The sequence below is a fragment of the Corvus hawaiiensis genome, chromosome 6 (genome assembly GCF_020740725.1).
Source record: "Corvus hawaiiensis isolate bCorHaw1 chromosome 6, bCorHaw1.pri.cur, whole genome shotgun sequence".
In the NCBI taxonomy this organism is placed as follows: Eukaryota; Metazoa; Chordata; class Aves; order Passeriformes; family Corvidae; genus Corvus; species Corvus hawaiiensis.
In genome coordinates, this window is record NC_063218.1 from 30316744 (window position 1) to 30344033 (window position 27290).

The window sequence follows — 27290 nt, forward strand, 5'->3', positions numbered from 1 at the left end:
GCCATCAGTTCATTCTAACAAAACCACAGGCAATGTTTCTGCCACCAAAGATACTTAAAAGATTGATGGCTTGAACTTGCCTTGAAGCATTATGGAAAATGACTGACATACTAATGAACAACAAAAAATGTTATTGTGAATACAGAGAAAACTGTTCTAACTCAAATTCTCAAAGATACTTGAAGAATTTTACAGTTAACTGCAAGACACAGGATTTCAACCTCAGTTTTTTTCTCTCCTGACTCTTAGAAACCATTTAACCCCTTTCTAGCTAGCTTATGTAATAATTCCCCTAAAATCATGAATTTATACTGACACAAAACTTTTTATGATGGGATGGAGAGCCAGATAGACATTGTGGCTCTGAAATCCAAGCCCAAAGACTTCATTACTTTCCAAGTTAATCAGACAGTAACACTTCCTGCAAATGTCTATTCATCCCTCAAAAATATCTTTTTGTATTATATTCCCTTCATTTTACTAAAATTGGTATTTTCAAAACATGAAAATTTTGTTCTCTAAACAAAACTTCATTGCATTTTTAAATTACTAACTCCTTAAGAAAGATGTTATTATCTTTAAACATATTTATATTTTATAACAAAATCTGAAACCAAACCTATTGTTCTAACATTTAAAGTTAGTTATTTTGATTCACAGTCTTTTCTACATAATGGATGTTATACAGTTTCAAAACTCTGGTTTTCACATAAAACACACAATGAAAGTACAATATAAATAAAATAGTTTATTACAGGTATTTTAAAAGAGCTCTACAATATGCTTTCAAAACATTTTATACAGCATTTTGTCTTTCAATATGAAACAATCCACATAGGGAGAAAAAAATCTCAATATATAACTAAAGTCATTATTAATGTACTGAATTTGTCTGTCATACAAAAAGCATAGTAACTACAGACTTGTTTCCAAGTATTTTTGCTGGTTTTATTCTTGCTGAAAATGGAAAAGAATAACATGTATGAAAATAATTTTGCCCTTCACTTCATATTCACCAAGTACTACAAAGTTCATGCCACTTCAAAAATAAAAAAAACAACCCTCATTTTACTTAAATAAATATGGATCTATTTAAATACTGAAAACAATGTCATGTATCTTACAGATATGTTAATTTAGAAATAAGATTAAGAACTTCCGGTTTCAACTATTCAAAAGTTGCATAACAAAGGAAGTATCCTAAAAGGTAGTTTCTTCAGAGGAAAAAAAGAAGAAACAAACTTCATTCTTGTTCGTAATGTATGAAGCTGCACTGCACTTACACTTCTGGCCAGCCCCATTGGCACAATGGGCAAAACCCTCTACTTACCAGGAAGTGTAACTACAGATTCTATTAATACAAAATCAGAATTACTTAATTTCAGCTAAAAGTAATTTTCAGTCTCTTGTATGTAATGTAATGAGAACACGACTTCCTGACAAAACTGCTCATCTGAGTTATTATCACATCTTAGAGAACATTTCTTTTACTGGTTCACGATGTATGCTAGAAGGAAAGGAGACTGAACAGATAGTAAGCCCATTTGTAATGTTAATGCTAATTTCTTGTCTTCTTTTCTTACACAAAAATAGCTCAGTGAAGTATGAATTGGCCAAAAATGCTAGAGAAGGCAAGGGATTTACAAGGAAGTGGAGTTAATGAAGTGGTAACATGGATTAATTGATTGTAAATCCAATATTCTAGCATTGTCTCCATGTATTTTATATAAAAAGGGAAATGATCTAATTCCTTATGTATAGCTCTCCAAGCACATTACAAAGAAGTTATTTTTCCCTATCCTATAGAAAATAGAATGTTCTATAATGTCACATCAACATTCTTCTCATTAAACTTTCTCCCCTTTTTCTGCTCTCTTCTTTTTTTGTGTCTTTTATCTAAAAATAACCTTTTTTTTTTTAAAGTACAGGATAAATACAGCAAGTGTCCTTTGCTTGCAACATATGGGGAGCCAGAAGAAACTAAAAGGACTTTTTCCTTATTCTCAAAATTACCTTTTTGTCTTTACTTTTCTGATAGTTATCACTGAACACAAAATACTATATGGGAAAAGGTAAAACTTTTAAACTATCTTATTCGTGGAACTCTGCAGATTGCTGCAACACTATTGATACAATACAAATGCATATTTATAAACTAATTTAGCCAAAGCGAATGCAAAGAGTGTATTTGTGGGCTTGCTGCATTTTTAAAAAACAGCTCAACAGTAGTATCTCAAAAATTGTATCAAGTAGACAGTTCTGAAGACAGTAAATTAATTTCACCACGTCATCTCTGTAACAGGAAATATGATCCCCTTCGGTTAATTGTTTGGCCTAAGGGAAGTCTTTTATAATTACGCAACCAAAAAATTTAAAAATATGGTTTCATAGGACATTATCCAGTTTTGATAAAACTAATACATTCTCTGCTTGTTCCTCAGTGGAACTAAACTTTAAGCTCTCTTTAAAGTGAGTAAGGTGGTGTCTTTTCAAATGTGGGGCCTGTCTGAATTTTCTTCCACAAACTAAACATTCAAATGGCTTCTGTCCAGCATGCATTAGGTGATGTCTTTCAAGCTTAGAAGGAGATTTGAAAGTTTTAAAGCAGATACTGCATTGATACAATTTGTTAACAACTTCACTTTTTTCAGTACCTTCAGAAAAATCATGCCAATAGCTGTAACAGCTTTGCTCCGTTTCCAACAATTTACTGCACAAATATGGCTGTGGGTTTCTACTGCTGGTGTCAAGAGCAAAGTCCCCTGACTCGATTTCAACTTTGATTTCAGCTGCTTGGTTTGACTGAATCAGCTCAAATTCTTGAAAGCCAGATGCCTGTGAAGGTGTTTGAGAGTAACCTGAATAACCCACAGGCTGAGAAGACTTAAATGCAGTGTTATCTCCCTGATGATTGAAAAGTTTGTTCAGGTTTTCAAATTCTACCTGGCAAACGGGGCTTTTACAGGGTCTCTTCTCAGTATGGGTGAGCTGATGTCTTTTTAAGTGAGCTGACTGTCTAAATGTCTTCCCACAAACATTACAGCCGAAGGGCTTTTGTCCTGTGTGTATAAGATAATGTCTTTGAAGTTTGGATGAAGATGGAAAAATTTTTTCACATCTGTCACATTTACACACTTTGTGTCTGTTATGTATATTTTTAGCAGAAACTGTAAAAGCACAGTGAAGTACTTCTGGTTTATCAAAGAAACTATCATTTGATGAACCATAAAAAGCATCATCTTTATTATCCAGTGAATCATCGACGTTTAACATGCTTTCACCAGGAAGCACACCTTTTAAATTACTGCCCAAGTCAGGAGGTTGTGGGTACTCTTGCCAAGATAATGGCACAGCAAACGTTCTTTTCATCTGATTACAAACTGACTTGTGCATGTCATGCCTGCTCTGGCAATCCTTGGACGGTTTAGTGGACACATGCTGATCACAACGCTGATCTCTAGGTGCAACCAGGTCAGGACTTCTAACGTGACCTGATTTTATTTTTTTTCTGTCACCCAGAGAAAAATCTGTTGCCTTTCCTCCAGTATGCTTCAGTTTCATCAGGGTCTTATTTTTCCTGTTGACTGTGTGTCTGCATGCTGTTGTACCATTATTTGAACTTCTGCTGTCTCTTGAATAACAACATTTGTGCAACTTTAGAACATGCTCTGTTTCAAAACACTGCTCACACGCTGGGCACTGAAAGGGTACAATATAAATTGAGTGCACATCATGTGGGTCATTCTCCTGTGACTTGTGTGTGTCAGCATTCTCAAAACTATCCCTCTTTCCTTCCAACAGGTTGTGTGGTCTGGGATATTTAAGAGCCTTTGCTTTGCATACAATATTGTGGAAAGTCTTATTTCTGGCATGGAGCTGTTTATGCTTCATGAGTTTGCTCTGTATTTTAAATCCCTTTTGACAAAAACAGCACTGAAAAGGCCTTTCTTCTGTGTGTGTGAGCTGATGAATTTTCAAGTGTGTTGACTGTCTGAAAGATTTGCCACATGAAGAACACTTAAAAGGTTTCTGGCCAGTGTGAATAAGGAAGTGTCTTTCTAGCTTGGATCTTGATGGAAATGTCTTGTTACATGATCCACAAGTGTGAGTTTTCTTCTTTCTCCTTCTGGCACCATGTAGGTGATCTGACTTGAGACACTGATGCAGCATCCATCTCTCTTCAGTTGTAAAAGGTTTCCAGCACACAGAACAATGAAATGTGCCACAAGCAGCCCTGTCTTCCTCAGAATTCACATAGGTTTCTGCTTCCTTTGTATCACTCTCATAATTTTCATTATGAAGCTGCTGATGCTTTAAGAAAGTGATTACATTTCTGAAGTTTCTGTAACAAACAATACACTTAAAAGGCAGATTATGGGTTAACTGATGCCTCTCCAGGTGGACTAGCTGCCTAAATGTTTTATTGCATACATGACATTCAAATGGCTTTTGACCAGTATGTATGAGATAATGCCTAGCTAATTTTGACGGAGTTTCGAACTGTTTATAGCACATGTCACAAATATACGGCTTTTTCTTGGGTATCTTGACAGCTGTTACACAATGCTGAACTTTTAACATTTTTAAAGGGCAATTACACCTCGCCTACTCTTAATTTCTTCAGATAGGTATTTCAAGTGAAATTGAGTGCACACTAAGATGGAAAGCTGTAGAAGCAGCAAATTTTCTTAGGAGAGAGATTCTTAAATTCCACAGGTCCCTAAAATAAGAAAGAGAGTATTATTTAGCCTATATTAATAAATAATTGCCTAAGTTTGCCTCTTGTTTTCTACATAAGATACCAAAAGTATCTAGATTAGCATACTCTTGATTTAATTTAGCTTAAAATACTTTCCTTGTAACAGAGTAATCACTAGTTATATGATGCAGAAAAACTAGATTACTTTCCAGAAGAAAAACAAGTTTAAGTCATCTGTGCTATAAATGCATGTTCTTCCAAATACACAGTTCAGCTACATTATATTCATTAAAAAAAAACTTCAAGAACTTATTGTAATAAATGTCTTCCCTACAGCAGTAATTCTAACTCCCAAATATAATATTTATGAAGATGGGAGAAAAGAGAAGAACTAAGATTTCTTGCGCTTCAGAAATACGTTAAATGAATGCAGTGTTAGTAAGAAGAAAAACACTTAGCTTCAATATATTGTTAAATATACTGTTCACGTTTCTGCATCTTATCAACTGTATCTAGCAGTATAATCAATTTTGATTTCTCTCAAAATGGCAAATGCTGGAGCCAGTCAGCAAGAGCAACACACTAGTCATAAACTATAACCATAACAAAGACAACTCCTAGAACATGAAAAAAACAGAGGTTATGTTCGCTAACTCATTATAAAGCTAGAATATCAGGGTTGTGATACCTAACCATGCATATACTGGGACATCATCATGAATACCAAGGTAGTTATCATAATTAACCATCATTATTGTTTCAGTCTAAACCAAAACAATTAAATTATTTTCTTTGAATTTTCGACTGATGGAACACAATTGGAAAAGCTACTGTGTCTCAGCTCAATGACTTAAAAACAAAAAAAAAATAATTTGCAAGCTCCTGACTGTATGACAAGTTATTAAAATATTCATAGGAACTGCTAGAAACTACCCCAACCAAACATTTCACCCAAGCCTTCCACTGTGAGGCCAACCCACATCTAGACAGCCTCCAAAGTGGTCTTAAAAACTTCCAGTGAGGATGTTCCTTAACCTCACCAGGGCTCCTGCTTCAGTGTGTCACCTTCTCATGAAGATTTTCCTTGCACTCAGCTTAGCCTTTCTTTACTACAAAGTTACTGTCAGTGTTCCCTGTCACAACTTCAGGTATTCAAAGTCTGCTTTCTCCCCTTTTGTTTCAAAAATACGAAAATTCTGGGGTTTTCTAAGTATTGCTTTTAATTCCACAAGAAAGAAAGAAAGAAAAAAAAAAGATTGGTGTTTTAATAATCTCTGGACTACTTTCAATTGATCACTTCATTCCTAAATTGCAGCATCTAAGATTAAGTATTCCAGTCCACAAGCATAGTACAAACAACAGAATAAAAACACCTCTACAATATTACCAATATAAAAGAAAACAGATGAAGGGAGCAAACTTTAAAGCAAGAGCGTAACAGCACTTGTGAGCTGTAGCATCAAACTACCACAAATTATAGTTAGTAGAAATGTCTTGTCCATCTCAAAGTTATTACAAGTTGCATATTCATTCAATGTACCAGCAGAATAAAAAATTAAATTCTTCAGTGTCTCCAAAACCTGTCACTACACAAAGTTAGTCCTTATTTTAAAAAAATTTCAGAAATCTATTCAAAGTAATTGCAAAGAATAAAAGCCTACTGCAATTTAAAGCACGTTACAATGAGATTCAAGAACCATGCACAAAGGCTGAAAATATATGGTGAATCAAGGTTTTTCTTAAGCTTAATGGAAAGAAAACCTGGTCATTGAGGTAGAATTGTTCCACCCCTAACAGATATGTTCCTATATAACTGTGGGCTTTAATAAGGAACATATGGATGTCCACCTTAGATGTGATTGTCACTACACTAAGGAGTTCCTTAATCTCACTGCAACACTTCAAGATAGATAAAGCAGTTGAGAAAGTAAACTTTTCCTTTCCTGTTCTCTTTTCCTGTAGAATTTTAGCAGTTACTCAGTTTCAGTCTTCTTCTGAAGATGCAAGAAAACACAACACTTTTAGGAGACCCCCTTTTCCTCCCAGTTCTTGTCACATCATGCGAAAGCTGGGAGTTTAGAGAGAGTAAGTGTGTGACACCAAATGCTTTCTAGTTTGTGCTACCATGAAGCTAAAGACAGGCAGGTTGAGAAAAGGAGAAAAGATTCTCTGCTGTGCTGAGTTTCTGTGCAGCTCAAGGCAGCCTCCATTAGCAGGGAAAGAAAACCTCCTGAGGAAGAACTGTAAAGAGTGATGAATTTCCGTTAACATACTGTCATACAGATCTAATTTACACACCAGGAAAATGCTCAAACACTACAGTGACATGCAAAGAAAAAAAGTCCAAAGTAAGAGACAGCTGTGGCATATTACACAAGGGATTTTGTATTTAGCTTATAAATTTTTTAAAATTCTATCTGGTGAATGAGGAAAATGCTCTGTAGTACAAGGTGTCAAAAGCAGAGTAGAGCTTCTTGCTGTGATCTTCTTGCCCTGTGAAGGACTGAAGGCTCAGATAAGCTAAACTAAGGGGATGCAAGGGAAGGAGAAAGGAGCCAAGATGGGCATTACTGTGTGGCCCAAATATATTTTCAAATCCTATTTACTAAGGACAGGCTTCCCCACATCTATTTCAGGGTGCTCTGTGCTTTGGACAGCTAAGGAATAAACATGCTGCTGCTAAAGATCAAACAGCAAAAGACAAGCTTGGAATATTGCTTCCTGCTAGCCTTGAAAGTACAGAGGCTTGTCCTAATTAAGAGTTAGAAAATGTACCTCCCTATGTGATAAGGATTTAGTTTATGGCAAAGGTCCAATTTAATATTAAACTGACACTACTTTTCATCTTGGCTGCAAGGTCATGCAGAAAATATAATCAAGAAGTTATGTAGGCCATTGAAAGTTCAGAGAGGACCCTCCTAAGTAACTGTTTCCTTAATATTACAGATGGCAGCAAGCTGCAACAAAATGAAAACATGATGGAAGAAAATTCTGAATTCTAATCTGGTCTTAACTAATCAGAAAAGTTTGCACTGTGGTGTTTTGGGTTTTTAAAACAAAACAAACAAAAAGCTCCAACAAAAAAGCAAACAACCAACCAGGAAGGGCACTTTAATAAGGATAAAAGCAAGATCTTCAATTTAGGACAGAATAATCAACTGGAAGGGGATATCTTACTAGGTTATAGTGCAGAAAAGACCTAGAGTCTAAGTTGGAACAGAAGGTGAATATGCCAAAGGCTACCACCCATACCAGGATGGGTGAACAGATGTAAAGCTTTGAGAGGACATAAATCATCCTTATTACTTACTTACTACTGTTTAGAACTCAGCTGGAGTAGTCTATCCAGTTTTAAATATTTCCCTTCAAATCGAGTCAAACATATGAACTGATTGGAATGAATTAATTCAGAGAAGAGAATCAAGAACGATCTGAGCTTAAATGCAAAATATAGAAAAAAAGATTAAAGTAACTGGGAATATTTAAGTTAAAAAAGAGGAGATGCAATTTAAAAAAATAACACACATACCCCCTGCAAAACAAAGCAGAAGAATCACTTTTAAGGAAAACAGAAATAAGCTGTTCCCCAAACCATTTACTGTTGTGAATGAAACTGGCTTCAAATTACAGTAGAAAGAATTCAAGTGTATTATTGTCCTTACAGCTGCAAAGTGTTTCTTAATGAGCATACAAGTAAGTTATGTAGGGGGATTGCTCTGCCTACATCAAAGGTCTCCAAAGAAGGTTGTACAAACACTTCTCAAATTCCCACACCCATACAGCTGACCCTATACAAGATAATATATTCCTGCTTGTTTTTTGGTGACTCGTTATTGTAATTCAAAACAGGTCATTTAGGAATTCAAAAGTCAATATATTTCAAAATTTACCAGGCAGGATTCTTCTGCATTATTGTATCTTCAAATCCTTGAGGCATGCTAATGCTTATAATTTCCCAGAAACAATTATATAAGGAAACAAATTATAATAATAGATGTGTGAAGAAACATAAGGTGCCTCCGGTAACACTAATGACACAATAAGAAAGTGAAAATCTAGCTACTTATTTATGAAACATAGCATGCCAGAGAGAGAGGAACCTGAATACCAAGACAAACATGTTGCCTGCTGGATTTCCTCACCAGCTCTCCCGAGAGAAAAGTTTAGATTGCTACAATGGGGGAACAAATCACACCAGAAATGGAACCTTCACTCGCCAGTTATGCAGAAATCAACATCAGGCATTACGGCTCCTCAAAGCTAACACTCTTCATTCTCCTCTGTTTTCCTTGTAATTTTCCTATACACTTCCTGAAGCAAACCGAAGTGAAAGATGTATGATGGTGAAGCACGGCTGGTTTAAGAACAAACCTACGTTCTGCTTCAGGGGCCTGAGACCTCTGGGACTGACACCAACACTTCCCCAACACGACACACGTAAATGCAGTTAGAAACCTAAAATCAGGTGGCGAGGCGGCCCTCACGGACAGCAGACTGCGCACAAACACACACATATATACACTCATACACATATACACACATATACACACCCCCCGGGGCGGCTCTCCCTCGGCGCACAGCGGGTCCCTGCTGGGCCCGCGGCCGCCCGGCCTCGCCGCGCCTCTCCCCCGCCACAGCCCGGCCGCCGGGGCCGGGCTCGGCCCAGGGGAAGGGCGGGGACCAGGCGCGAAGAAGGGAGCGACCTGGAGAAGCAGCTACCGCACCTCCACCTTCCTCATCTCTCCCGGGATTGCTGCCGCCTAAACTCTTCCCCCCGGATGGCACCGGGACAACGGGAAACCCGGTCCGGAGCTTTCCGTTCCCCCGCGCAATCCGGCCCCGCCCGCCGCCGCTGCTGGGCCGGAGCCGGAGCCGGAGCCGGGGCCGGGGCCGGGGCGAGAGGCGGGGAACGTGGCCCTGGCTGCATTTATGCCCAGGCAGAAAATGCCTCCGGCTCTGCTGATGAATTTTTAGTTGTTGTAGCACATTGTTCCCTACAAATAAGACGCATTTTCTACTTCAGCACCCTAAAAGCAAATAACCAAATCCCGGTGTTTGCCGGATCGCAACTAAAGCACGATGGCAAGGTTATACTCCTGTTGTGTGTTAAGCGCACCGTAAAGCCAAACCTACTGGCCTAAAAGGCTAGGAAATGGTAGCTGGAAGGGAATGGGAAAAGAGACGCTTGGCCGGGAATTCTGAAAACACCTTCAATAACACGCGCACACAAAAGAGCCCGGTTTGCCTCCTCTGCAGCAGAGAGGGATCGAACAAGCGCAGGAGCTCGTGCGCCCGAGGACGGACAGGTGCCCTGCAGCAGTCATATCTCCCTTGGCGGCCGCAGCTTGGCTGAGGTTACCTCAGGGGAATGGCAAGCAAAGGACTGAAGACATACAGAAAAAGATAGAAACCATTTACAGCATCTACAGTTGGGTCCTGCATTCAGTTCAGGGGTCCCTGGCACAAGACAAGCAAGGACCTGCTTGAGCAAGTCCAGAAGAGGGCACAAAAACCATCAAGGAGCAGGAGTACCTCTCCCATGAAGACACACAGAGAGTTGGGGTTGTTCAGTCTGGAGAAGAGAAGGCTCTGGGGAGACCTTACTGCAGCCTTCCTGTGCTTGAAGGAGGCTTGTGGGACTTTCCAAGGTCCGTAGTGACAGGACAAGGAGCAAGACTTTTAAACTGAAAGAGAGTAGATTTAGATTGGACATAAGGAATAAATATTGCACAAATACGAGTGGTAGCACTGGAACAAGTTGCCCAGAAGCTGTGGATGCCCCATCCCTGGAAGTGTTTAAGGCCAGGTTGAATGGACTTTAAGCAATCTGGTCTAGTGAAAGATGTCCCTATCTACAGCAAGGGGTTTGATAATCTGGGTTTGGTCCCTGCCAAACCAAATCACTCTATGATTCTGTGATTCTGCTTCATAAAAGAACATGCAAATGGCACAGCAAAGTGTAAGAGATTCATTGTAAATGCCTGTTAATAAAACACAAGGACATGGATGAGGCTGGTTACGTTGTCCCCATTGGGACAGAGAATTTCTAGTCACTAGACTTTTGACTTAGCCACCTGCATTTACAGCTCAATATGGACTCTATTAGTCAAATCTTAAACTCTTTATCGAAAGCACATAAAGACAGATTGCAGATTTTTTTCTATTTTTTAAAAATTTATTATTTTAAGGTATCTGCCATATCCCAGGAATTACAGAGGACCAGTCTTGTATGCTTTCCTCTTTCCTTTAAAAAAAAAGGACAACTCACCAAACCCCACCTTTTTAAATATCGGATAATTGATTTGACCATCTTTGTGAGTGAAATTGCAACACTGAAGACAAAATAAGTAATTCCCTGACATAAAGTTTATAAGAGGATTATTTTTTCATATAGACGCATTTTCCTAAGAGCTTTGCTTATTTTCTTCTGTTCATGCAGACTGAAATTAAACAAATAATTATTTGCACGTGCGGCAATCATTTCTTAGAAAACCGTGACTGCCAGCTCACTCATCTTTTTTCAGTTGTCCTTTTACTGAGACTCCATGTCTGTACAAAAGATAAAGCTAGGATCTGACTCTTAGCAGGAGGAACAGAAGAGGGCAGAACCAACAAAAAAATCAAATATGTAAATTAGTAAAGTTTTAAAAAGGCTGTGGTAACTAATTCTTTCTGCTCTGGGTGTTAAGCCCTCTCTCCCAGTCCTACTGGGAATTCAAGTAGAAATCATCTATTCTGAGGAAACTCCAAACAACTGCTGTATATATAAAAAAGTAATTGTTTAGTCATGAATGTTGTATACATCAATGAAAGAGAAGTTGGCAGCATTTACTAGCCTAAGGATAATTTTGTAGGCCCTGGTGTCTCTGAAGAACTGTCCTTGAGATACCTAGAAATGTCCTTTTCTGATACCTAGAAAAAAATGTCTGTAGAACAATCACTACTTCTTAGCTTAGCAATGTTAGAAATCAAATCATTCTCATCGCCAGTGGTATAAATAACATCTGACCTAGTTTACAACACACAAGCCAAATTTTAACACTACAGAACAAAATTTATTTCCATTTAAGCTGAAATGCTCGAGCAAACAGCTTAGCTAGTGTTAATTGTTGCTTCAGTAGCATATAGTCGAGTATTAACCTCCCTGAAAGGGAGCCAAGTCTTGTGGTTAAAATGGGGATTGGGACAGCCTAGAGCTGAAAGCTTGGTAACACTATATGACCACAGGGAAGTCACTTAGGCTTATAGATGTCAATCCCCTAGCTATAAAAAGTGCATAGTAATTGCCACATGCATCTCATAAAGCTATTCAGAAATATTATTCATCATTTAATAACTGCAGATCATCTAAATATATATATATTTCTTTCTAAAGCATCTGTTTCATTTTAAAGTCTATCCAGCCTTAGCAGCCTGCTCATGAAACCTCTGGACTGGTCTGAAGCAAGTACACAAGCAGCTGAATTCTGCATGTGCCTGGTAGCAAACTAGTGTAGCAGGCCCACAGCTGGTGTAGATTGTTGTAGCTCTCTTGATTTTAATGAAGCTGTTGCAATAAATACCAGCTGAGAATCTTTTTGTGTAGTTCTGGAAGTTAACAGAAAGTATAATTTTTGGATTATATATTCAATCCTAGCTCAGTTGTAACAATACAGGTGAATTCATTCACTATGTTTTTGTAGAAAACACTGCAAACACATGGAGTCAATTATATGTTTTTACGACGCCAAAGGAATAATAGGCAGGCTTTGTAGGAAATCATGTTGCAACATTGCAGCAACAATGCAAGACCTCCTAGGAGTGGAAAGTGGATTTATTTTAAATCGAAACTTGATTTCAGCCGTTCACTTATGCCTTCTTTCCACATCTCACTTGTGGATATGTCTTTTTGTAACCTGAGCATGCTTATTTTCCCACTTCAGCAAGTCATTGGGATTTAACTCGCTGCCCTTTCCCTCATCTTGTGTGCTTCAAAGCTGTAGGTAGATATGTGCAGGGATCTTGATGACCTGTTAATTGAGGTGCTATGGACACACACCATTCTTGTAACTATTCTCCAGCTGGTTTTTCTTTCTGATGCTTCCACACCCAGATGTTATTCATTCCCCATGCACACTAATATTAACATTTTGTAGCACTTTTCTACATGCTAAGAATATGCAGAATATTAAGAATGTGCGTGCTTTGGTGCACATATTATCCTTGTTTTACTTATCTAGATGAGGTTACATTTAACAGATAATAAACCAGGAGCATACTGAAACAAGCTGCATGATTATTATCTAACTTGGCACTTGAGAGGTTATACAGAATTAGCTCTAGCAATAGCTATAGTGTTACATGCAAGATCCTTTTTAAAAAAATTTTTTTCAAAGAAAATGAAATGTAAAAATTAACAATGAAAGAACTCCTAAACTTTCCTTAAATAAAAATTGTGCAATAGAATAGTTTCACTGGCTAGTGCTGAATTTCAAGATCCTGAAATGCTGAGTTGTTCCTTCATTTGTAAAAGAAAATTTTACACAAGAACATAAGTTATGTAATCCTTTTACCTTATTATTCTAAATGCATATCGCTCCACTTCTTGTAGAAGGCACACTATCTGGAGTAGGTATTAGCATCTCAGTCTGAATTTTAACAGAAAATGAGTGATTAGTCTTTTTGTGGGCATATGCTGTATTCCATATTGATATGGAAAGCCAGACCTCATTCAAATAAATTTCTATTCCCATTAGTTTTTAGGAAGTATAAGATTTTCCCTTAAAATATTGTGAAGATGCCTCTGCAAGCTGACAGTTGGCAATTCAATTACATGAGTTGCCGGGACAGTCTGTGAGTTAACTGCAACACATTATCATTAATCTGCTCTTGTCTGCTTTTGTAAGGTGTTCCTTACTTTAAACACAAGCTGTATATGCAATGTGTTATAGCGATTCCCCTGGTGTTATTTTTATTGTGTTATAGGCTAAATAGACACATAACACAGTATATAACTTGCTAATGTGTCAATTAATGCCACCTCAGGGCTGCAGTAAATTGCAAAGGCTTTTAAAACTGTGAATATGCATTTCATGTTAGTCTTAGGTTTCTTCCTTTTTCTCTTGTCCTATTTTCTGCCTTTTTTTTTTTTCCCTAAATAGCCCATCTTCAAGCCCTCTGGTGCATAACAATGAATTGCCTTGAGGGAAGATAGTTGTTTAATGAATCTCAGAAATATCTATTCTACATGTGCAAGTATCATATTTTATTTGATTAAGCACTGTGTGGCAAGAGCTCCATAAATTCTCTCTGTATGCTCAAAACAGAAAACAACTTTAAATGAAATTTTTGAGGAAAGTAAACTTTATTCAGCCAGACATAAAACACAGGGAAAAGAAAGAGAAATTTCAAAAGAATATGATGAAATTTTAAAGGCAACACATTTAATTCTATGACATGTAAGAATAATTATATTTCAGTACCTTTAAGATACAGTTGTACCTAAATGCAATCACTTTCATTAACTTTTTGGCTTTGTCTAGCAATATATTATGCTTTATTTAGCAGTATATTTCAAAATAATTTTCTTATCTGATATAATGTACTTGAAACTTATACACAAACCAGTGTGTGTAGATGTTCATTTGTTGAGTGAAAAACCCACAAATTGCTGGCTCACAGCTCTTAATCTCTAGAATCCCTAAAGAATCCCTGCTTTGAAATTAGTTGCAGGCTCTATCAATTATATCTGTTTAAATGGACAAACCTAATTACTACAGAAGAGCAATTGATTTTTAAATTACCACTGATTGCACAGTGGGTATCTCAGTGGGAAGACAGGTACATTCAGGCTCTCAAATGGAATCAATGTATTAATTAATCTACAGATTGACATACTACATAGAAAGTTCCCCGTCTCTTACCTCCTTCCTGTAGATTCATTTGTTTCAATTTAAAAGAAATTTCTGATGATATAGAAGTGAAGAATTAAAATGCAATATAAAATCGTACATGCTGTGTCTAATATGTGAGTTTTAATTTTCTGACTTTGCACATCTAGTGCCATTTGCTAGTTTAGGTGGCCTCTGAGTGATAAAGTATTCCTTACAACACTGAAACATTAAATTGTGCAATATAATTCCAAGGTATACATATGCATGCCGGAGCTAAAAATGACTTTTCATAAAATGGAAATTAATTCCTTTTGTGGAACTAGTAAAATGAACATAAACAAAAACAGATCTGGAGAAAACAAAACGTGTTCTCAGTACTGTGCCCACTGCTGGGCTCCTCAGTACAAGGGAGAGCTGGACATACTGGAATGAGTCCAGCAAAAAGCCACTAAGATGATTAAGTAGCATCTGCTCTGTGAGGAGAAGCTCAAAGAGCTGTGATTGTTTAGCCTCAGAAAGAGAAGACTTAGCAGGGAATTTATCAATGTGTTTAAATACATGATGGGAGGGAGGGAGAGAGGGAAAGAAGAAGCTGGAGCTGGACTCCTCTCATTGGTTGCCAGTGCAAGGGCAGGAGGCAAGGGGCACAGACTGAAACTCAGGAAATTTCACCTAAACATGAGGAAAAAATCCCCAACTTTTTTGCTTTTGACAATGGTAAAACACTGGAAGAGGTTGCCCAGAGATGTTGTGAGGTTTCCATCATTGGAGATGGGATTAGGGACAAAATTAAATGTAGTTGGAGCTGATGGAAGTTTGAAAGATAAAAGGACCTACCATTTAAACTGGCTTATAGATCTGTGGGACCACAGCTTTAATTAAGGAAAAATAAATGAGCTAGGAACACAATAGTCAAAATTACTGCTGGACAGATCAGTTTCTGTGTCACTCCCTGGGAAAAAAGTGTCAATAAGAATATTCAGAACCAGTTATCCTCAGATGTGGTAGACAATACTGAATAATTACTGAATCAAATAGAGCTGATTCTATTTTAGAACTGATTTACATTTGATTTTTAAAGTGGTATGTGCACTAAAGAATAGCTGGTCATAAAAACAACCTTTTAAGTGATCACATACAGATAACATTTTGATTAGCTGGTGGATTAATAGAAGTTGGTCTTCAGGTTTATTGATTTCAAAAGAAAGGGTGAATTTCAAGAAATTAGAAGAATTAATTAAACCAAATAGTGGTCAGCAAGGAAAGCTAAACATCAGTGATGCAAAGTATAGTGGTGAAATAGTATTTACTGAAAATCAAACATTATAAGTCTTAAAAATATATATAACAAAAGGTTCTTCATCCGCATAAATTTAAGAGAACATTAAATGACATCCCTGTTCACTGAAGATAAAGGAGCAATGGAGGATAAACTATGCATGGTTCAAAATACCTTTGAATATTTCAATATGGATCACTAGGTAGGTGAAAGGAGAAGAAAACTGAGAAGTAGCAGCAAAACTTGTAAGGCTTGAAGTGAGACAATTAGGAAATCTGTATGTTTATTTTTCCAGAAATATAACAGCAGTAGAACATGAAACACTTGACCACCCGTGGCAGCAGGAAATTGGATTTGATGAGCTATGAAATCCTTTCTATTCTTAAACTCCAATGTCCCTTGTATTGACTTGCCCAAAAACTCCTGCCTGTCAATACAATTAATTTTATCTACACTGCAGAGAATCTTGACAAATCGAATTGTCAAATTATCAAATTACCTGATAACTCAAGAAATATGTTGAAATTTAATAGATGTGCTTAATGTCAACTAAAGTCATATTGCAGGGAGGATAAAATTATTAGGTTGGAGAAAAATACACTTTTGGCTTCCAAGGCTAGATATTTACTTCCATAAGATCTATAGGATTGGATATTAAGGTAAAAGATATCTTCTCTCTCACAGTGCTTCACCCTTCTGACTTCAGCTTTAAATTACCTTAACATGAGTAACAAAAAGAAGACTATAGAAAATTGGTAAATTTTGCACAGCTGCCAAGCCCTCTACTTATTAAAATATATTATGGGTACTCATGTCAGCCTACACATTTACTTGTGTATCCTTGACTACTCCAGAACTCTCATGAGGGTGTAACACCTTTAAATGCCAGCCCACATCTGTCTACTGCCCTTTGCATTTGAGAGACAGGAAATGCTGACTTTTCAGGGTCCCATCCCTTACTTCCACAGATCATCTTTTACCATATGTTAGGGCCATTGTCAGCTATTTGTAGATCAAGTACTCTTGAGGTCCCTTACATGAAACAATATATCTTGTATGTCTGGTCAATCCTAAGAGCTCCATGTGATCCTCTTAAAATCTGGAAGTAGTTGTGTTTCCATTTATGACAATCTGAATTCCATCTGTTCACCATCCCTGTCTATCCCTGTCCTAGTGGGTATGTTGGGGCTTTTCTAGGACAAAATCCAAACTAATTTGTTTGCTTGACATCAGTCATCTGATACCACTGCACAGACTGATAGCATAAGCAAGCTGCCAGGCTTAGGCATGAAGTTCCAGGACCTGTCCTCACCTAATGCACATGCTTGAATTAGCCAGAAGATGCTTTCTTGCTAGTTGTACTGACTGTGCTGCCCAGAGTTAACCTTTGAAAGATTTCCACAGCCAAAAAGTGTGGATAAATGATACCATTGCCTTCAAAACTCACTCTGATACTCATCTGCCCAGCAGTGTGATCACTAGTCTACAGTTACTCTGAAAATCCTGATGCAGTCTTTAGTTTCCAGCTTCTGCTTTGACCCTTAGTCAGAAAGCAAATAATGTTATGAACAACTTCCTGGGCTTGGTGGTCTGAGTTTGGTAACTTTCCATTCAAACTCCTGTTTCAGTAAGTCAAAAGCTGAAGGTGCTTCACTTTGTAGGGTCTGTCTCTGATCCAGCAAAAGCATGGCACAAATTTGCCATCCTATAATAAATTCTGAGTTTACATGGAACATTTTTTTCTACACATTTTCCACACATCTTTTGTATAGTAACAACTTAATAACTTCAAAAAGTTAAAAAGACTTCATAACCTGTAGAAGTTCCACTAATGAATAGATAAAGTAAACAATCCCAGCACCTAAAAGTCCCCTGGCAGAAATCAGTACGATATATAGAAATATTAGAAACCAAAACACCAGTCCAAGGAGAAGGTTTCATTTCTGTTACTGAATGCCGACAACTGGAGCGAAAGGAAAATGGTTCGATGTATCCCATTATTTGCCTTAGCACATTTTGGGAACCCAATGACCACAAACCAACATAACCTCTTATGTTTTACCCAGGTTTATGAGTTAGAGAAAAAGATGATCACTCAGTAGTTGCAAACATCTTAATTTCAAGATGAATGATTGATTAACTAAGAATGCCGTAATTACCTGCTCATCAGCAATAGTCGAAGTTGGCCAATTCACAATGGCTTTACTGCTCTTCACAGTCCTGCACCATCCTATGTTTTTGTCTGAGTGGACCATAAGATTCCTCTCAGTTCCACTCAGTATTTGCCAAGCCATGTCTTCATTCATATCTTCAGAATCTTTGTTTTAATGTCACAGCACAACTTCCGATATTTGTTCAGGAGTCTATCTGTATTAATCACTGCAGGGAATAACAGATCTCCACTGTCTTCTCCAGGCCACCTGCCAGTACCTCGAAAATGGCACTGCTTAGGAGAAAGAAAAACAATGAAAGAAAAATGATAGAATGAAACAAGAGAAGTTATAGAATCTATTTGGTTTCACTCCTGGTCTGAAATGTTATCATTTTCTGATAGGGTTCCAACAGTGCATGACATCATAAATCCAGAAATACATGTGGTAACAGCAGAGCATCGTGATGTATGACCATGGTGTTCAGCACTGTTTTTAAAAAGCTGTAGTGCAGGATAATCACAGAAATGCAAAGGAAAGATGTTTAGGTGCATATGTATGGGCACAGCAGGGTGAGAGCTGGTGTTGCAAAACATTTAACCCTCAGAAAAAACCTGGCAGATTTCAAAGGTATATGTAACCCTGGAAGAGCCTGAAACTAAAACGCTTAGGACACTGTTTGGATGCACTCAAGTAAAGTAAAGGACACATTTCTAAACTCTCCCACAGAATGAAATGTTGTTCTCTCCAGTCTGGGTATTACAACTTCTCATTATCTTCACTTCTTGTACTGAGAGGAGAAAGATGTACAAGAAAATGTATACTGCAACACAACTTGCTGGGTTACTTCAGCATCAATCAGCAGCATTTATAAAAAAAGGCAACACTGAAAACTGTGTAATGTATTTTATTCTTAAAACTTACAAAATACATATGACAAACAGCATCAATTGATCCTGATTTATTTTGCTTGTATGCTGTCATCATCTATTTTCCTGTTGAACAGCCAGCTTGTGACAATACACTTAATGGATGAGATAAAATAGTTTTTAAATTTGATTATACTCTTTGCACTTGAAGTGCTAAGGTTGTTTTAGCACTTCCATTATGAGCTCCTGTTTTGGCAGGATTTATGTTGCCACCATAAAAATGTGTTTCTGACTTAGTCTGGCTACCTAAGATTGCTGTCTAAGGAATAATTAGATTTGCATAATTAAAAAAATATTTTTATGTGCACTTCTATACATTGGAATATAGTTAATAAAGATTTTTAGTATCATGATCAAAGGCTGACTAGTGCTCCTTTCTTTACAATCACATACCTTTTTTCTCCTCTGCATCTCCTTCTATACTTGGCTGATAGAACTTTTCAGGTAGCATTATCTCCAGCAGGGTTCCACTTATGTACTGAAAAGAAAAAATAAACAAAAAGAAACTGCGTATGTTTTTAAATATTCCCAGATATGCAATCATAAATTCCTTTCAAAAAGGGAGAGGAGGTTAAGTACTGCATTCATTTGCATGCTGAGGATTGTGAAACTATAATGCTACCATCAGGAAATGTTTTTGTATAAATTTAATTACATTTTCTTACATATTATAAAGCCACCAAAATTTGTGCAAAGCTTACATTAGTGGAACTGGTCAAGAACTGCTGGATGAAACCACCTTTTTATTAGAAAATACTCATTCACTAAAACTATTATTTTTGAGCCATCTGTCAGTTTTAATGCAACCCTTTTTGCTGAAGTTATCTCATTTCAAGCATGTGTTTTTCCTGATTGAAACTGGAACGTGAGTCTGTCCCTCTTCCTGAACAAACAAATAGCTAAGGCATTCATAGGGGATGTGGAAAATCCCACTTCACTGCTCTGCTCTGCAGCTGGCAAAACTGGAATTTAAACCCATGTGTCTGTATGTGATGTGTGCCTGAGGCATGAAGCTGCTGAGTGTTGCTGTTTCACTAGTTAAAAGAAAACAGCTCAGAGTTAACCTACTTTGCTGTTGAAGCAGCGATTTCCCGAGATCTCCCCAGCTCTACGCATGTAGCAGCTGTTGTCAGTATAAATTAAAGCACTGCAGTCCCATAAAATATTGTGCCATGTTTACACAGGTACAAGCGATCCCACATAATAAAAAGTAGCAGAAAGGCTGCCTCTGGAAGGGGTTGGACTTTCTTCCAGTGTGCACTGCATACAGTCAGGTTTAGAAACCAGAGGGGTGATTTAATGTCACTGAGAGGATATACTAATACTTTAAAAAATAACTAAAATTTAAATGCCAGAGTATGTGAATGGTTCAAAGTACACATCCACAGTCTTGCAATGTCTGAATATACACTCAACATATACACTACAATCAAAAATCAGTTTGTCAGGGAATTCATTGACAATACTGGCTTGAAGCTTACATCAAAGATATATTAAACCTCCTCCTAATCTCAAAACAGAAAGCACACAAGCCAAGATTTGTCAGTGGGCCATGCCTTGTGCTGTGCCCAAACTATGGTTGTGTTTATGAAGTAGATGATGAATGTGCTTTTTGACTTAATGATGAATTTGCTGCCTTATGGTTAATGAGGAAGATTCAGGTGTAAAGTGTCTGAAATTTCTGTTTGTAAAGTGAACCCTTATCTGTAGAGAATAATCAGAGTGAGGATTGGGGTTTCAGGATGCTGTGGTTTCTAGGGCAGCTTCTTATGGGGAAACAATGAGATGAGGAAGATCACAGCAGAAGACCAAATTATTCCTTATTATCTTCTTTTTATTTTCTTCCTCTTTTCTCCTTGATTCTTGAGAAGAATTTATTTTCAGGGGGAGCCATCCAGAAACCTTTTTTTGTCTAATTTTGGGGACCATATTTCCTAATTTCTTCATAGGGTAGTCAGCCAATCCACCTTCTCATGGAAAAATAAAAATAAAAATTAAAAACTTTTATTTTAAAAGTTTAAAATTTTACTTATGAGGAAGATCAAACCATATATTTTCATTGCATTTTTGAACTGTAGGCAGAGGATTTAGAAATGAAGAGGTTAAACCTCACATGTACCTAAAATATGTTCTTAGGAATAGATTTCAGTTAGGTTAAAGCAGCATAAACATATCAAGCCTCTATACAACTCTATACAAATTCCCTTTCAACATATGGCTAGTAAAGGACATTGATGAAAACAGTGACCTAAGAATTTTGAAAACCTCTGGCATAAATACTTCCGTTAAAAACAGAGATATAGTGCTAAGTATGGGGAACTTAGGAAACCGCTTGGGATTAATATTCCAATAGAGTTCATGAAAGATTAGTCTGAAATTAAAGGCACTTTTCATATCTCTAGTATAACTGAAGCAATGAAAACAGTTGGTGAACATGTCACTCACTTTTTAGACATGTCTCAGCTGTCCATGTGCTTACCACATCACCCTGTTAAAGTTTTAGGGTTTTTAATATGAATATCAATCCTTCTTTTCATAAATGTAACCCATAAATGCCAGAAATCCCTTAGGAGTTTTCTCAGACTTTATTTAATGCCCCACAAGAAAGGATGTAAAAGAGACCTTTCTTTTGTAAAGCGATCCTATAATTCTGTTCAATATCCATCATTTTCAAGGCCAAGTAATCATATTTAATGGATCCTAAATTACTTTCTGTCAGGCAAGGATTCCCTCGATAATATTAACCAGTACAGAGGGCTGACACTTGGAGGGCTGAAACTAAGAGGTTTTTTTATTGCAAGCAGCTTACAAGTACTTAGACAGGGGTGATGATCACTAGCCCTGCAGTAGGCAAGGGTCAGTGTTTCCATTTTGACCTGTGCTTTCAATGGGTTTTAACTTGGCTATAAATACTCAAATTGGTTTCTGCCAAAAAAGCAATGCCTAAGGTGACCTGCAAAGGATTTTTATCCATTGCTGTATTTGTCTTCTATTTTTTTCTCTCATTTTTTTGAGGGTGTGTGTTATGATTTCTAATGGCATTTGAAAATACTGAGAGCAGCAAGAACAGGATGCTCTCTACTCTCTAAAGAAAAGGGCGCCAGGAGCCAAGGGTGACCAAAGGCAGGTGCAGGGCTGTGATTGCACTAACAAAGGTCCAGTCCCATAATACTCGAAGCAGAGGACAGCAAGTTTGGTGATGACCAAGTGAGGGTCAGCCAACAGTCCAGGGGTTGCCTGACAAATCTGTGGTGGTTAGACAAGTGCAATTCCAAGCTATGAAAACAAGTCAGTGAGTCAGGATCAAGTCTGGATCATGGGGGTACATGGCCAGGAATGGGCAGGGACCCTTGGCAGGGGTCAAGCGAAAGAGCAGAGAATTGAAACCAGCTTCTGAGCAGGGAGGGTTCAACCATCCCCCTTCTTACAGTTCTTTCTCATGCAACTCTTTTCTCAACAATCTAAACCACGATTATGCAGCTGCACCGTGTCTGCGGTGACTTGAGAACAGACAGAGAAATCCCTTGGAGCAGGGGCATGAGGCTGCACTCAGAATACTGGTAAATGTCTGCAAGGTGTTTCCTACCTCAGATTTTGTTACTTTTTTCATATACTTTGCTTTTTCTGCTGAAACATTTAAGAGTCCAGAAAAGCAGCATCATGTCTAGTCTTTCATCTCAGGCAAAAGTTTTTGTAGAGAGGAGCTTGTTGTGCTGTGAAGAGGTGGCTGGGAAGGAATCCACTCTAAGAAGTGCCTGGAATTTTATCTAGAGTGCTTTCACTAATTGAGAAGTTATGGAATTGATATTTCAAAAATGACACTCTTTTTCCAAGTATTCTGTAGGCATTTAAGTTCAGAAAATATTTAATAAAAGCTACTTAAATTCATTAGTCAAACATTTTCAAAACACTTTCTGCCTCAATTTTTTCAGTACAGAATGGTGCTGAAGGTTTCAGGATACGAAAGATTGGGGTTTTATGGTCTGGACTGGGTTTGAGAATAAGTACGGTTTTCTGTGCTGTCAAACGGAAAAGAATGTATTTGTTACCTCTATTGTACAATAAAACCCAACAGTAATGAGGAGGGAATCTGCTCTATGTTATTGGAATTAAGGACCAATAATGGGATACGCTGAAAACTTAGCATTGCCAATCTAGTTTTTAATAAGATACACGTTAAGGATCTGAGTGACATTTCTCAGTCTGTTTGCTAATATTTTTTTTTTCATTACAAATTAGTCATTTAAAGGATGGTCTTGCTACCATATGTAATTGCTTATAAGGGTGGGGTTACCCTGGGGTTTCCCTGATGGGAAATATCATTCACCTCCCACATATAAATAGTTTCATGGTCTACTTACTACAGAGAAAAATATGACTTTCAGTCTTCCTCTGTGCTTCTGTTTGATTTCTGAAAAATTGAGAGATCAAATATTTTCTTGATCAAAAAAATGCTTCAAAATAAAATTTGGTGTTACTTGTGCAGTGCTGAAACACCATGGTGCCTGGTGTCACACCATGCCTAGGAACAAACATCCCTGCTATCTGGAGAAAATACAATGGCCTCTGTCAATTCTCCCAAAGTCACATTCTGCAGACATAGCTAGAGGTGGTTGTACTAGGTCTCAAGTCAAGGATTTTCCAATACTTCTGCATCCAGAGCTTTTTCTGTATCATTTCCATAACAAACTAAATAGAAAATAAAGTTCCTTTCCATCTGCCAAATATTAATCACATGTTATTGTAAATTTTGCCTTCCGTTTTTCTTTTATAGTTTCTACTAATTTGTATTCTTTTGTACTCAATCAAGCTTCCACCCTTGTCTCTGATAACTGCTTTACACAGATCCTACATAATTTATCAGAACTGTACAGATATTCCTAGGAATCTAAACCACCAGATGATCATGGACTTTGAAAGGAAAAAGCTTTTTCCATCATCCCAAACTATTGTATTTAGATGAAGAAAATATTGTTCCTCCAAAGTAACATTATTTCACAGAAATGTTTTTTTTTCTTTTTTTGGGACTGACAGGTTTGCCAATATTCATCTGTGAAGAGTTAGAATCAGTGATATGAACATTATGCAGAAGTCTATGAATGTGGTCATAACAAAGAAAATAGCTTTTTGCAATGTCATATGAAGCACAATGGAGATAATTTATCAGACTATTTTTTTTTCAGGAATTTGTGTAGAAACAAATACTTCTGCTTACTGGATTACATGAAAGACTGAAAGCAACTGATTCTTTAAAAATATTTTTATTACGTGATAGGAGTAGGGAAGGATGGTAGGATCAGTTGTGAAAGCAGCTGAAGGAGGCATTATGAATTTGATGGTCTTAGGAGAGGGAAAAACTGGGAGAAAATGAAGTTGAGCAATACCAACATATCCAACAAGCAACCTAGGTTTCCTTAGAGTCAGGACAAACAAGGTAATGGGCATCATTGACACAAGTGAAGCATCTCAAAAATTTTCTGTGAAATAAATAGTCTTAATATGTATTCATTATCTGAACATTTACACGAAGTCTTCTGGAGGTGATGATTTAGTGTACAGGCTTTGGGTGAGGAAGAGATGAAAATCTGGGGATTTTTCTGATTTAGAGTGGCCGGGGACCAATACTCTGTGCTGAGTGCAAAAGGCAGAAAATGTGTATCTGACTTTGATACCTTAGGCCAATACCCTAACCAGCAGAAAATGAGCTTCTTTATGGGAATTTCAGCACCATGACAATTTTCAAAAGTCTTTTACTCATACAAGATGTAAAGAAGAACAAATGTAAAAACTGCTGCAGCAAGAGGAATTATTGTTATCTTTTTAGCTATACCTTCTTTAGCCGTGCTTTTACCACTTCTGGCATTTTAAAGCACAATCCATTTCATACACATTTTCCAGGAGAAAATCAATATGAAACTCTAATCTGAGCTATAAGTAGTTGCTACCCTGAGAAAAAAAGTTTGATACACTGAACTGCTCAACCAAATAAATAATTTAGATAACTGAGTCAATGGTGCTGAAAAGTAAATCTTCATTAATGGACATCACTGAGAGAGCAAAGAAAGCAAAATGAATCATCAGTCTATTGCCTTTAATAATATGATTAAAGAAAGACGGTACTGAATTATTAAGAACAGTGGGGATGGAAAAGAAAAAGACCAAAACCTGTAAAGGTACCAGTTTGCAGAATGATGATGAACTGGATACTCTTGATATTCTGAAGGGGTTTGTATTCTTTTAATTTTATAACTCTTACAGCTGACTATTACATAGGTCTTGATTCTCTACCTAGCAAAACACAAGCCTCTCCTTCCCCTCAGTTTCATATAAATCAATGATTTATGTAATTTACATATAAAAGTGGATTAGCAACTGAATTTCAGAGGCCCCTGAAGCAGTATTACAAGCAAGTCTTACTCCTTTAGAGGTTAATAGCAAAACTCAGAGACACCCTAACGAGGACAGAAACAACCACCAGGATTTTGAAGCTAGGAGAGGAGAGTAACTTACATAGTTTTTCTTTCTGCAGAGAAATAAAGATGAATTCACAAAATTTAATTCCACGAGAGAGGAATATTTTAGAGTGATAATAGTATACTTTGAATCCACCTTCCACATAATTCCACAAAGCCAATTCCCTTAGATTCCCTCAGGCATTGCTTCAAGAAAAGGTTAGCTTTACTGCCCCTTTTTATTTGACTTTTCAGCTGGATATTGTTCTTCATATACATGCTTATGTGTACCCTTAAATGGGATGTACAGTTCAAAGATTTCTTTTATGCTGGACTGGTTTTGCTCTCACAAATGATCCGAGTCTGCTCTCTGGATATAGAATCCCTAAGTAATTATACATTTGAATTTAGTTTTAGATTTGCAACTCTTCAAAAGAATATTGTAAAAAGCTGAGGTAAGTCCTTGTCCATGACATCTGTGCATAAAGATTTGCTCAGATTCACTTGGTTATCTAAGTACGTGCTTTTTACATGCCATTAAAATATGATGAAAGGGTATGCTGGGGATTCTATATTTTAATTTGATTTGATCAGTTGTTAACTTTTATTCCTTCTGAATTGGACATTCTAATAGCAAGGGTAACCTCATTTGGTGTACTACAGAGACCTCTGTTATCATTATTACTAAATTCCATGATATAAAAGACATAGATTTATTTTATTTATTTCATTTAATTCTATTTTTTTTTTTATTTCTAGTCTCATACATTTACCTTGGGAAATTTACATGCTAGCTTTTGCTGCCTAACCATGTAGCTATAATGCTATAACCTCTGTCCTTACCCTCTTCTAACTGCCCCATGTATTGTTCCTTTCATTCATTTCATTGTGCTACATTGTGTCTAAATTGCATTGTTAGCTATCCCAGGAAGAACAGACAGAACTCTGTATGTTTATAATACTACAAAAATAATTAATAACTGCACTCTGATCCCACTCATAAAAACTCCTACAGCCCCCTGCCCTATATTGAAAGCATGTGTTATAAATTGTCTGAAGAAACTACAGATGCTGACTGCAAAAGGAAGTAAAGAATATGGTCACCAGCAGATATATTCAATGTATGACCAGCACAGCATCTCTTATCACCTCATATGTTTGTACCTGGGAGAGGAATTGTTTGATCCTTTGAGCAGGTTGCCAGGACAACCTGTCCACGTTTAGATCCTTATTTAAAAGGGTGAGCAATGAGAAGGATGTACATCAGTAACTGAATTGCCTTCACAAATTTCACCTAACCAGCAGGCTACGAACAAGGCAGTCCAGCTCTACATCACTGATGAAGCTTATATATAGATATTGGAATATGTTGCTTAATGCACTGCAGACAGAAGTGTGGGTACTGTAGTAATGGCTGTGGTATTGAAATCTCTGTATGGCACAGTATTGTCAGTATAAATCATCATGCATTCCAGAAGGAGCAGCAATGAAGCTGGAGGGTATCTATTGCTTATTATCTCTTCCCATGCAAGAAACAAAGGCCACCAGCTGAAGCTGATGACAGAGCAGCAAGAACAAACAACAAGGTGTGGTTTGCTTATTTTCAGAAGTGGCTTATGCAGAAAGGACAGAAGATGAAAACTACTATTTCAGTAGTTAAAACTGTAGAGATCCTGTCAAGTGTTAGCATCCAATTGAATAATTTAATGCCATCTAAATATGCATTCTTCAGCTGATTCTTTTTTCCTTAAGTATGACAAGTACAAAAAACTCCAAGGTATAATTGAGGGGTATGGCAAATGACCATAGATCCCCAAAGAAGATCAAGGGCTCTTTTGTTGTCTGTTTGCCAGAGTTGGTAGAAAATAGCTAAATAAATTCTCCTCCCTCAGTGTGGCATTTCTGGTTT

At 37.2% G+C, this 27290-nt stretch overlaps 2 protein-coding genes across 9 annotated transcripts in view; both read right to left on the bottom strand.

Moving 5' to 3' along the window:
* Nucleotides 1–728: 728 nt before the first annotated feature.
* ZNF770 (zinc finger protein 770) lies at nucleotides 729–18289 on the bottom strand. 3 transcript variants are annotated; one of them, XM_048308048.1, is made up of 2 exons: nucleotides 18010–18289; nucleotides 729–4720 (listed from the first exon to the last, which is right to left on the bottom strand). In XM_048308048.1, the coding sequence occupies exon 2, from the start codon at nucleotides 4579–4581 to the stop codon at nucleotides 2386–2388; it is 2196 nt and encodes a 731-aa protein (XP_048164005.1). In that variant the 5' UTR covers nucleotides 4582–4720; nucleotides 18010–18289; the 3' UTR covers nucleotides 729–2385. The 3 variants fall into 3 exon arrangements, with proteins under 3 accessions (XP_048164005.1, XP_048164006.1, XP_048164004.1); XM_048308049.1 differs by lacking the exon at nucleotides 18010–18289 and adding an exon at nucleotides 9424–9527; XM_048308047.1 differs by lacking the exon at nucleotides 18010–18289 and adding an exon at nucleotides 9250–9413.
* A 1041-nt stretch (nucleotides 18290–19330) lies between these two features.
* The window catches only part of DPH6 (diphthamine biosynthesis 6), a 230753-nt gene continuing 222793 nt past the window's right edge, over nucleotides 19331–27290 (bottom strand). For 3 of the 6 annotated variants that reach the window (XR_007204465.1, XR_007204462.1, XR_007204463.1), the window contains 2 exons: nucleotides 20634–20896; nucleotides 19331–19407 (listed from right to left, as the gene is read on the bottom strand). Coding sequence is in view for 1 of the 6 variants with exons in the window: in XM_048308053.1 (XP_048164010.1) it covers nucleotides 19370–19407 (38 nt within the window). In the remaining 5 variants the exon portion in view is untranslated. Of the gene's footprint in view, nucleotides 19408–20633; nucleotides 20897–27290 lie in introns of those variants that run through there. The other 3 variants (XR_007204467.1, XM_048308053.1, XR_007204466.1) reach the window with 2 other exon arrangements.

Coding starts and splice junctions, on each gene's coding strand:
- ZNF770 (XM_048308048.1), bottom strand. CDS start 4,581: ATGTTAAAAGTTCAGCATTGTGTAACAGCTGTCAAGATACCCAAGAAA.